We start from the raw sequence: 12,398 nt of genomic DNA on the forward strand, positions 1-12,398 counted from the left end.
TTGCAAATCAATGCAAAATAGTTGTGAGTGATCACCTTTACCCTACGATGAAACATTTCTATCTCGATGTTTTCTTCCGGGATGATGGTGCTACCCACCTAAAGAGCATGAATGGTAACAGTGTGGTTTGCTGACTAGTAAAAGTCATTATGTTTCAACACACATGAGAGCTGTGAGGAAGCCAGAAAAAAAAAAGAAAAAAAAAACTGGATGAGGGAATCCTTTGGAAGTGTGGTGTTCCTTCCTTCCAGTTCGAAAGACTTGCAGAATTGGTGTCAAGGTAGATTTAAGCATTTATGACGGCACCCAGTGGCCCAGAACCTTACTGAAACTCTTAATGCTGGGTTTTTCTGGAACTTGTCACTCCTTTGCATCTCATCAGGACACCTGCTGTCTCAGATCTTTCATATCCACCACTTTCTTCACTTTTTCTCTCCTTTCCAGCAACATTATTCTCACTGCAATAACAGAACTGAAGGTCATGGTTCTTTCACTCCCTAGTCTGGCTTTTGGTGACCTCCTTGGATCAAAGGGTGGAACATTAGTTGATGTCAGATACAGATATATATGTATTCAATAGTTCTCTCAGTTGGCAACTACCATGTGATGTGTGTGTTTGTGGTATAGATTCTGCCCCGTGTGTCATAACAGGCTTAAAGCTACAACCTTTTTGAAATGTGTAAAGGATCAAACGCCTGTTTAAAGTGCTCCTAATGACAAGCCCTCTAAGAATTATAGCCAGCTCTGCAGTTTCTTCCAGCTCTGCAGATTCATTTAACATTTTCCACTGTTTTGGATTTGCTGCCAGCAGCTTTAGGCTACTATTTTGGTTCACTCTCCTGGTGCTCATCAGCATAATTCCCAGATGCACTGGCAGCTGTCTTCCAACAAACAAGCTCTGTCAAATGACACACTACCTGCACAGTAACAAACAGCCACAAAGTGAAGCATCCGGTTAAAAGGAGACTGCTTCTCTCTGGGGTTAATTGAGATAAAGCTAAAAGTGCTGAATTTTTCATTTAACATGAACCAGAGCTCCCAGGGGAATGCTTGTTGCCCCTTGCCTGCTGAATGTGTAAACTGTCTGGGCACCTGGCTCGCCATTTTGACATTTCGGGATAATAAGTCAAAAAATTGTGCCTGCTGTTGGCTGGGATGCTCGCAAGTGTCAAAAATAATTACCGCCAGTAATCAAAAGCAGACAAAACAATTACACGCTTTAAGTTTAACAAGCTCGATGTGCTCGTGCATGGACGCGCGCGCGCTCTATCCGTGTCAAATGCCCTTGCCTGCGTCGTGCACCTCGTTACGTTTGATCCACGGGCTCCTGCGCTTCCACACGGCACAGACGCGCAGAGCGGACAGGCAAGCGCTGCTGCTGCTCATTCTGCTGCTGATTCCACGGGGGGAGGGGGGGCTCGTCACAGTCCCCATCCAGTCACGCTGAAACGGTGTGGGATTCCTTCACTCCTCGATCAGGGATGCGCATCTGGACCGGAGAGTGTCCAGGGGACAATTACGCGTCAAAGCGCTCCACTGTACCTCTTCTTGTCATCCTGCCCCCGCAGAGGAAATAAACACGTCGTCTGAGGACAGTTTGGCTGTTTTCTTTTTCTTTCTTTTTTTAATACAATGGCAGGCGCAAAGTGCCTTCTGAAGACGCCGAGGTAAGACGTCTTAATTATAGTAGCTTTAAAGAAAAATAACACATCGACGACCACATATTCCAAAACGAAATCTGTCTGTGCAGCAACTGATTTGAGAGCATGTTGTTCAGACTTTGTGGTGTTTTTCTTTCACTCGAGTGGAACTTTAATGTTTTTTAGGGGGGCTTCGCACAGAATTTTAATGTGATATTTTCGGATATGGTGTTTTAGGTAGTTTAAGTCTACCTACAACATGTGCCAGTGCGGCGTGTAATTTGTTGTATAGGCTCCAGGTGTACAACGTGGGGATTTCAGTGCTGTGCAGAGTGCTTGTTTACTGTGAGGGGGAAAAACGCACTAAATCCATGCAGTGTGACACCAGAGCTGCTTTCAGAGAAGGCTATTGGCTATTGCCAGTGCTCTGCCGTTAATAAGGTGTTTTACCCAGCCTGGCTTAGTTGATAGAAATGTCTGACAGTGGCAGCAGTCACGTTTCCAAATTTATTTATTTTTTTGCCCCTTCTTGGTAAGTTTTAGTCTTCTGCTTCATGTAGTCGAAGGTGAAATTGAAGGCTCGTGCAGTCTATAGATCTTAATTTGCCACGCTGGTTATTTTTAGTTGTGGAATCTCAAAGATAACGTCAAAAGTTACCAGCTTGTGGACCAGTAAACTGGCCCGCTCATCCCTGAGCATGAAATCCTCAATCGTACAAGCTTTCATAGTGAATTACAGCAGCAGACCCGGGGAGGGTGACGTGTCTAAAAACCAGACATTGCAGGGGGTTAATTGTGTCCTCACTTCAGGCTGATGCCTGTTGGTTACCTCGGGCCCGGGAGCACTTGAGCGCACATAACTGTCAGTCATCACAGTGTCGTGATGGAGAGGTCGTTAGGTGCAAAGATTAGAAAGCAGGTCGCGCGTGACAAATCATTTCCCCTCGTCTTCAGTTTTCTGTGATAAACGCTCATCGTGTGCATGAAAACCACCAACAAACCGCTTTATGGCGTTTTTCCATTTTCGTTTCTTTCCCTTTAAAAGCGTTTTCCCGCGTCCATTTTTCACCCTGCATCCATCTAGTTTTGTGCAAGCATCCGACAAATTCACCGCAGAATCATTTTGTGTGTGTGTGTGTGTGTGTGTGTGTGTGTGTGTGTGTGTGTGTGTGTGTGTGTGTGTGTGTAATGGGTGTTTTGATGTGCGCCTTGCAGACACAGCAGCCTATTTAAAGCACGTCATATCCACTTATCTCCAGTACATTATTTTTTATCTTATTTTGTTTTTTTCCTAGTGGTTCAGGACATTCACAGCAAACTCATTTTTCTGGTGACAGTTTATTTACATCAGACATGTTCATTAACTGCAAACGGATACAGTTGTGTGATTCCCCCGGGAAGAGGGGGGGGGACTTTGGAAACAGAATGCTTTTAATTTGCTTTGAAATATGTGGATTATAGAAAAAAACAGCTGTTCCTATTTAAATATGCACCCCCAGCCTCTTCATTTTCCAAATTGATCCTCATAAATGCCATTCCGGATAAGCTTCGATTTGGCTTATCTCAGTGAAAGCATGCATAGAGGATAATGACGCCTTTCTGAGATTTTGGAGTTTGCGGTGTTTCGTCTCGTTGTGCACTCTGACAGGTACCCGTCACTACAGTTTGTCCAATAATTTTGTCCTGCGCTCCAAATAAAGGTCACATGTTGTGATCCTTTCCTGCTGCTGCTTTCCAAGTCAAATTTTTGGATCTGGCACAGAAGCTCTGATGTTTGGACGGTGCACTGCCATTGCTCCATGCTTGTTTGATATTAGTTTATTTCAGATAATGGAAACCACTTTAGAGTCTTGTGAATAGCATGAAAGCCTCCTGCTAAAAGCAACAAAGGTTTGGCTTTACATTTATGCAGAATGTATTTGTATATCTCATTCTGGGGGAGAAGACCACTTTTTTTTTTTTACTTAACAAATGATGCGATAAAAGGGGTCTTGACATCCACAGACAATAAATAAATAATAAATCAACTTCAGTTATTCATTAGAAATGTCACTTTGGTTGGATATAAACTGTTACATTTTCTTGACTGTAGGATCAGGGCTCAGGCATGGGTAATGGCTTTGATCCTGTCTCGTTGGGTTATGAAGGGTCGAGCTGAAGTGAATGAAGTATTCGGTGCAGAATATTGAAATGCATCTCCCGTCTGACAATAACTGTTTGCTTAATTCAACAGATGAGTGTCCCAGCTTTACAGTTTGAGCAAATGTGACAGTCAATGGGCCGCTCCAGTAAGCCCAGATAACCGCTCTTTACCGATTCCAGATTTTTTTTTAAAAAAGGGAAGTCTTTGACGAGAACTCGCTCTGACAAAGTCAACTCTGTGCCCTTTTGCCTTGCAGTAACTTCCAGTCGTCTGCCATGTTTGAAGGCTCAGAGTCTATCGAGGTGGAGGGAGGCAGCACAGAGAGCGCAGTGCCATCGTCCATCAGCGCCTGTAAGAAGGTAAGACTGGGTGTTCAAAACCTGTCTTGGTCATAGCATCTTGGATATAACAGGATGGGGGGGGGGGGGTTGCTTGTTTCTCAGCTCATGTTTCTGTGCACCTGTCTGTCATATTTGCCTTTCCATCAGTCTATATGTTTCTAGCAGTGCCAGAAATGTTCATTTCCTCCTCCTGGGTGCCAGTGACGCTCAGGGGTTGTGTAATAAGAGGAACAGTCAGGCCCCCCGGGTCAGCCCAGTAGATTTATCACATCCCAGTGCCACAGAGACAGGACGAGAAATAATACAGATCAGTGGGCTGAGGTGGTGGCTTAGATTGAATTTCCTTTCAAAGTGTGTGTACCGTAGATCTTTTGGGTGTGTGTGCCTGACTGTACATTATGTATGTGTGCTGGTGGAGTCTAATTAGCCTACTGCTCATGTTCTTAACTGACTTCCACCAAAGTGTCCTGTACAGACAGAAGGTGATATCTATCTTATAATTGGGCCTCTGGCTCCGCTGACCTGTGGCAGCAGCCTTCGATATTATCGCTCTCGGTGAGATCAGCTGACCCTGCGTCACTTTTACCTGGCTGAAGGCCTGCACAGATGGCCTGTTCCAGAGGGTGCAAGCATGTGGGGACATGGTTTGTCACTAAAAATACATAGTGAGAATGAACAACGCAGTCACGTGTCACAATAATTGCACAAGAATGCTATTAATGGATAAAATGTGATTTTAACCTTTTATCTGCTGCACTTGAGTAGTACAAAACAATCTTCTTTTACAAATGAAAGATCACAGATGCATTTAATGAGGTCAATACCAATTACTGTCATAAGAGGATCACTGATTTTTGCAACTGAGAGGTTATTAAAACAGCTTGGCCAGCAGTTACAACACACTAGATTATTACGGAGAAGAACATTATAAATAACCAGCTGCGTGATTTTACGTTTCATCCTAGGGTTTCATGAAAATATCACCTAAGGGAGGACACTATCTGTGACTGCTTAGTTGACAGATTTCTGATGCCTAGCTGCGGACACTTAAACTGAAATAAATGTCCTAGAGAAAGGTCAATTGATCCCATCCTCCTGAAGGGAAAGCAGAGTGGCAGATGAAAGTGGATGGGTGACTCAGAAAGTGTGTGTGTGGTGGTGGGGGGGGTGGGTGTCATTCGCTGTGTGCGTTGGTGCATCTGAGTAGAGTTCATCTGTATGCTTCAGGTTCTGTGCAGTAACAGTGTGCTGGACTCATCGGAGTACTGGCTGAGGAATGAAAAGGCTCTGTGCAGACTGGGCCTGCTGGATGACGACATGGAGGGCGGCTGCACCATGGTGAGTAGCATACGTGTTGGCAACAAAGTCTGACCACATCGGCTCTAGTGTTCAGTCTTTATGTTCAGCGATGGAAAGGAAACGGTTTGAAATTTAAGGCAGGAACGATGTGAAGGCCCATCTTCAGTCTGCTTCCACTGAGCGTGTCTTTAAAAACAGATATTTTACAGCAGGCTCGTGGTAGCTTCTTGTTGCTATTTAACTGAAAGGTTTTGCTCATAATCTACTCAGAAACTTTGAGTAGATACAAACTGCAGCTCTATTCAGCTTTCTGCTTTTGAAAGCTCACTTTAACGAGCAGGGTCTTTGATAATCATTTATCACTTTCAGTGACGTTACGTCTGTCGCGTGAACACTTTTCGCACGTCATTTCAATTTGCTGTTTTGTTCACTTTGTGAAATTGTAAATTAACAGAGTGCAAACACTGAGTGGAAGCCTTTTATTTTCCTTAGCGTCACTCTGTCTTATGAATTGTAAATTCAGTATGAATTACATTCAGGATTTGCATCTGTCAGGGGTAAAAGGCACTTGGTTCTTGTTCGGGAATGGCCGGTGTTTGATCCTTCAAGCATATCAGTTCAATTTTACACCATCGTTGAAATGTGACATAAACTAGATCAACGCTCTTAATAAAATGCTTTACCCCGGAGTCTCACAATCTTTAATGTAGGTGGGACTCATTAAGGAAAGTAGCTGAAGTACACAATCTGTTCTCTCTAATAACACCAGCTGTTTCTCAATAAGAATGGCATATTCTTTCACGCTGTCACAGCCTAATAATAAGTCTACATTCAAGCCCCTCCGGGATAAAATTAAATTTCTTACCTTCAGCTGCAGATTATCTTTTGACTCCCTGCTTCTTGACTTTTTCTTTAAAAAAAAAAAAATCCCATTTATATGTAATCTACACATATTTACCAGGAGAATCCAAGCAACACTTCTAAATCACCGGTCACATCTTGCAGCCTCATCTCATTGACTGCAGGACCAGCTCTATGGACCAAAAGCTGCTTTGCTTTCCACGTCTACAAGTTCTAATGATTCTGTCAGTTTATAGCACGCAGGTCATCTGCAGCGAGTTGTCATTATGTTTTTATACATGATGCACACATTCAATGTCATTTTCTGTCTGAATGGTACTGCATCCCACAATCACATAAACAGACAGTTCCCTTGTGCAAAGTTGATGTTGGATTGCACCGATTTGTGAATAACAAAGCCAATATTTACGGGATTGACTGTCCAACATGCTCTGTCCACTGAATATTTCCAGTAGTTTTTGAAGTGGAATTTAATTTCCTGAAGTGCATTTTCTGATGTGAGGAAGGGCAGTCGTAGAAAATATCCCAAACTGATTCTCCCCAAATCATCCAGATTGTAGGTGTAAATGTTCTTAATGGTTAACATGATAAGCACTACATCACCATGTTAGAATCACTGATAATTATTATTATTATTTTATTATCGCCATGCTAAACTGCAGTGTCACAGACCTGCCGTGGATTTTTATTGTTTTATTGCTACTTCTGTTGCTCTCAGTTCACAGCACATTTTTGAGGTTAGCGTTGGGGGTTAAAGTGGGATTTGACAGGTGTGTCTGCAGTGAAACACAACAAACAGTAACAGGGTTTTCAAGCCTTAGCTAACCAGTGCCATTGAACTTACTGCAGTTTATCCTCGCTACTGAATCAATACACGAGCAAGAGTTACTTTTAATTTCTATAATTATCTCTGTCACAGGCTAAGATGGTCAGTTTTATGTAGCTAATGTAAGTGGCAGTAATACACCACTTAATAAGCAATAAAGTGCTTGCACATTGTTTTCCCCCATCCATAAAAGATGCCTCGAGTGCTTGGTAATCATTACCAAGGTAACAGGAATAGCAGTAATTTAGCAAAGAGCACAGTTCTCACACTCATGTCACACTTCGTAAGTGTGAGCAGCTGCATGCTGAATTGAATGTTCCTGCAACCACCCGACATGAGCTGCATTCTTGTAGATGATGTGCACAAGCTTCGAACAACTGTGTTTTGTCAGTTTTCTATTTCACCGAGATCCCAACATTCCTGTGTTTCACATACTGATCCTGCATTTTTCATCAAAGCTGTTTAAGGTCGCCATCAATTTAAGCCAACTTGCTTCAGTTTGGTTGTCTTTCACAAACAAAACATTTGAACAGCAGTTGGTTAGGGTTTCAGAGCTGTGTCTCTGAGATGATCCTATTATCTACTGGGTTTTTTGAGTGTTTGCCTTATAGGAATTACTTAGACATACACTGACCCTTTTTTTTTTTTTTTTTTTTATTATTATCTTTGAGCATGTTTAATAATAAAAATAATCCAAAGTAACAGAGTTGCAAGATTACATAGGAAAAGAAAAAAGGACGAGATGAAAACATGTCTACTTTAAGTTTAATAGATTTATAGAGGGCTGATGATCTGTACATCGCTCAAAATGCACCTGTTATCCACTGGTTGCGCAACCATGAAAAAATAAGTACATGCATACAGTTTTCATAGGAGTTAAAAGGACAAGTGGCAGCCACTTTCTGCTAATCAGATGCACTTGAATCATCAGCAAGTGTGCGCACCTCTATCAAATCAGAAAGATTGGCAGTTTCTTGGTCTGTAGCATCAATCCAGACACAAACTGCAACACAAGACAATCCAGGGGTGGATGTCGCAGCAAATTCACCTTAAGGTCAGACGGTGTAATGCTCAGAGCAAGCGTAAAAAAACCCAAATGTGTTAAATATTAAAGTTCAAGACAGTACAATTAGAAAGACTGAACAAGAACGGCTTGTGCGGGAGGGTTGCCAGGAGAAAGTCTCTTCCTCTCCTAAAAGAAGATGGCAGCACAGCTTAGGTTTGCAAAGTCACATGTAAACTAAAGACCTCAGGAACAGTGTCTATTGGACAAACAAGATCAAAGTGGAAATGTTTGACCATAATGCAGAGCGCCATGCTTGGCAAAAACCAACCACAGCATATCATCACAAACATCTCATACCAGCTGTTAAGGTGGAGGGCTGATTATATTTTGCTGCCAAAGGATCTGGATACCGCAAAATTACTGACCCAACCATGAACTTTGTACAGCAGATATGTCTCTGCTAAGGTTCTGAGTCATCCAGGTCATTTTAGTCTAAGGAGGTTGGAAAGAAAATCAGAATCAGAATCAGAATGGGTTTATTGCCAGATGTTGAGGTTTACAACATTAGGAAATTGCTGCGGTGCTTCAGTGCAGATGTTAGATTTGTATTGTTGATTGTCATTTATGCTTAGAAATATTTACTTATATATGCTTAGAGTTTTGTAATTAGTTGTAGATTGGTAGAGGTTTTGATCCTTGATAGTCTGCAAACTTTGTGTGTATTAGACAGCACTTTGGGAGCATGAGAGGTCATACCGTGTCTTATTGTTTTATGGTAGGATTAACGTAGCTACGTCTGTTCTAGTCTAAGTGCTCTTTGTTTAGATGAACTGCAGGACTTCCTCACCGTGTTATCTAGGATGAACCATCTAGGGTGAGGGGGAGGCTACCCTCTTCCTGACCAAGGATGTTTGACCCTTTGATCAGCAGTCCACACACACACACACACACACACACACACACACACACACACACACACAGGCAAGGTACTCTTTGTTTGTATGTAGACATCGTATGTTAATGAACCTATGCATATTCATGTAACCTCAATAAAAGGACAGTGTATGGGAGAACGGACGAGAGCTACTGGGGTCAAGCGAAGGAACGGCGCTCTGTCTGGTTCTCTCCCGTGCACGAGTACCATGAAGAAGTTTGCCTACTTGCATCTTGCTTGCAGTGTAATTATATTGTCTTAACGTTCCAGCGAATAGGTTCAAGCTACAAACCTATCAGCAGACAATAAGAATTAAAGTGCTATGTAGAAAGAAAGATATGTGCATGAGATATACATGAGATATATACATGAGAATAAGAATTATGAGTGCTACGTAGAAAGATATATACATGAGTGCAGGTGGTGATCAGTGCCAAACATGAAATGATGCAGTGACACAGCGTAGGGTCATGTGTTAGTGGCGGGGACAATCATGTGGTTATTGTTCATGTGTCCAACAGCAGAGGGGAAGAAACTGTTCTTGTGGCGAGAGGTTCTGGTGCGAATGGACCGGAGCCTCCTGCCTGAGGGGAGCAGGTCAAACAGACTGTGTCCAGGGTGAGAAGGGTCAGCTGAGATCCGGGCTGCACGCCGCAGTGTCCTGGAGGTGTACAGGTCCTGCAGAGATGGGAGTCTGCAGCCAATCACCTTCTCAGCAGAGCGCACAACACGCTGCAGTCTCTGTTTGTCCCTGATAGTGGCTCCAGCGTACCACACGGTGATGGAGGAGGTGAGGATGGACTCGATGATTGCAGTGTAGAATTGCATCATCGTCCGTGTTGGCAGGTTGAATTTCTTCAGCTGCCTCAGGAAGTACATCCTCTGCTGGGCTTTCTTGATGACGGAGGTGATGGTGGGCTCCCACTTCAGGTCCTGGGTGATGGTGGTACCCAGGAAGCGGAATGAGTCCACAGAGGTGATGGGGGTGTCAGTCAGGATGATGGGGGGGAGTGGGGCTGTGTGCTTCCTGAAGTCCACAATAATCTCCACTGTCTTCTGGGCATTCAGCACCAGGTTGTTGTGGCTGCACCAAGACACCAGACGTTCAACCTCCCTCCTGTAGGCAGACTCGTCCCCGTCCGAGATGAGCCCAATGACGGTGGTGTCATCTGCGAACTTGATTAGCTTGACAGACTGGTGGGTGGAGGTGCAGCAGTTGGTGTACAGGGAGAAGAGCAGAGGAGAAAGAACACAGCCCTGAGGGGAGCCGGTGCTGATGGTCCGGGAGTCCGAGACATTCTTTCCCAGCCTCACGTGCTGCTTCCTGTCCGTCAGGAAGTCAGTGATCCACCGGCAGATGGGATCAGGCACATTCATCTGGGAAAGCTTGCCTCGGAGATGGTCTGGAAGGATGGTGTTGAAGGCAGAGCTGAAGTCCACAAACAGGATCCTGGCGTAGGTTCCTGGGGAGTCCAGATGCTGCAGGATGAAGTGTAGGGCCATGTTGATGGCGTCGTCTACAGACCTGTTGGCTCTATATGCAAACTGCAGGGGGTCCAGGAGGGGGGCCGTGAGGGTCTTGAGATGGGAGAGAACTAGGCGCTCAAATGACTTCATGACCACAGATGTCAGAGCCACGGGTCTGTAGTCATTTAGTCCAGTGATCCTAGGTTTCTTGGGGACAGGGATTATGGTAGAGGACTTGAAGCAGGCAGGCACATGACATGCCTGCAGTGAGGAGTTGAAGATGCCAGAAAACACTGGGGCCAGCTCGTTTGCACAGTGTCTGAGGGTGGCAGGAGACACACCGTCTGGGCCGGGAGCTTTCCGAGCATTCAGACTCCTAAACTGCTTCCTCACATCTGCTTCATGAATATGAAGAGTTGTGGTCGGAGGAGGTGGTGTGAAATCCTCTTTTGTGTGGGGTGAGGGGGCGGGTGTTGCAGGTGAACAGTTTGAAGGTGGTGATGGCTCTATGGAGGGGGGAGAGGTGGGGGAATGAGTGTCCAAAGTGCCTCTATTGTTGGGGTCGTTGGAGGTGTGAAGGCTGCCTGATGGCTCGTCAAAACGGCAGTAGAAGTCGTTAAGGGTGTTGGCTAAGAGCAAGTCATCAGTGGAGTGGGGGGTTTTAGGCTTGTAGTTTGTAATATTCCTAAAACCTTTCCACACAGAGGCCGAGTCATTCTCTGAGATCTGCTGCTGCATCTTCTCAGAGTGCTGATGTTTGGCAATGTCCACTTCTTTAGTGAACCTGTACTTGGCCTCTCTGTAGCAGTCCCTGTCTCCGCTTCTGAACGCCTTACTCTTTTCCAGCCACAGCTTTTTGAGTTTAGGAGTAAACCAGGGTTTGTCGTTGTTATAACTCACCCTGGTGCGTGATGGCACAATGCTGTCCTCACAGAAGTGGATATAGGAGGTGACAGTGTCCGTAAACTCGTCCAAGCTGTTAGAAGCAGCCTTCATTGTGTCCCAGTCTGTGGTCTCCAAACACGTGCAAAGCTCCTCCACAGCCTCGTTGCTCCACAGTTTTTTGGTCCTCACGACAGGTTTGGAGAACTTCAGCCTCTGTCTGTACGCGGGGATTAGGTGGATCATGACGTGGTCAGAAAGTCCGAGTGAAGCGCGCGGCACCGCGCGATAGGCCCCGCTGATCGTGCTGTAGCAGTGGTCCAATGTCCTCTCCTCTCTGGTCGGGCATTTAATATACTGCTTGTATTTCGGAAGCTCATGGCTCAGATTGGCTTTGTTAAAGTCCCCAAGAGCAATGATGAGAGAGTCCGGGTATGTCCGCTCCATGTGGAGAATCTGCTCTGCGAGTGCGCACTGAGCTGCTTGCGCATCTGCGTCTGGTGGGATGTAAACAGCGGCCAGGATGAATGAAGCAAACTCCCGCGGAGAATAAAACGGTTTGCAGTGAATAAAAAGATATTCCAGAGAGGGAGAGCAGTGCTGAGCAATCACTGTTACATCTGTGCACCAGCCACTATTGATGTAGAAGCAGACACCTCCACCTTTGGTTTTACCGGAGAGAGCGGCCTGCCGGTCCGCGCGCAGCAGATGAAAGCCCTCCAGCTTGAGCGCGCAGTCCGGGATGTCCTCACTGAGCCACGACTCCGTAAAACATAAGACACAGGAGGAGGCAAAGTCTCTGTTCATGCTTCTCATCAGGGCCAGTTCGTCTATCTTATTCCAGAGTGAGCGTACATTAGAAAGGAAGATCCCAGGAAGGGCCGTTCTCAGTCCGCGTCTCCTCAAACGCACGAGTACGCCGGCTCGCTTACCTCTCTTTCGACGTCTCACTTTCCTGATCAGAGTCAGCAGTAAATCTGGACTTAAGAGCTGAAAGGT

General features: G+C 45.0%; 1 protein-coding gene across 6 annotated transcripts in view; it reads left to right on the plus strand.

Moving 5' to 3' along the window:
* sphkap (SPHK1 interactor, AKAP domain containing) overlaps positions 1–12,398 on the plus strand; it is a 135,949-nt gene that overhangs the window by 99,710 nt on the left and 23,841 nt on the right. For 5 of the 6 annotated variants that reach the window (XM_086261039.1, XM_086261038.1, XM_086261042.1 and 2 more), the window contains 2 exons: positions 4,040–4,142; positions 5,352–5,462. In XM_086261039.1, coding sequence (XP_086117165.1) covers positions 4,040–4,142; positions 5,352–5,462 — 214 coding nt within the window. Of the gene's footprint in view, positions 1–1,360; positions 1,668–4,039; positions 4,143–5,351; positions 5,463–12,398 lie in introns of those variants that run through there. The other variant, XM_086261040.1, reaches the window with a different exon arrangement.

The sequence above is a fragment of the Aulonocara sp. 'chitande type north' Nkhata Bay genome, linkage group LG14 (assembly GCF_057382095.1).
Source record: "Aulonocara sp. 'chitande type north' Nkhata Bay isolate Kocher_YH1m ecotype deep benthic linkage group LG14, A_spYH_male_GT1.1, whole genome shotgun sequence".
Taxonomy (NCBI): Eukaryota; Metazoa; Chordata; class Actinopteri; order Cichliformes; family Cichlidae; genus Aulonocara; species Aulonocara sp. 'chitande type north' Nkhata Bay.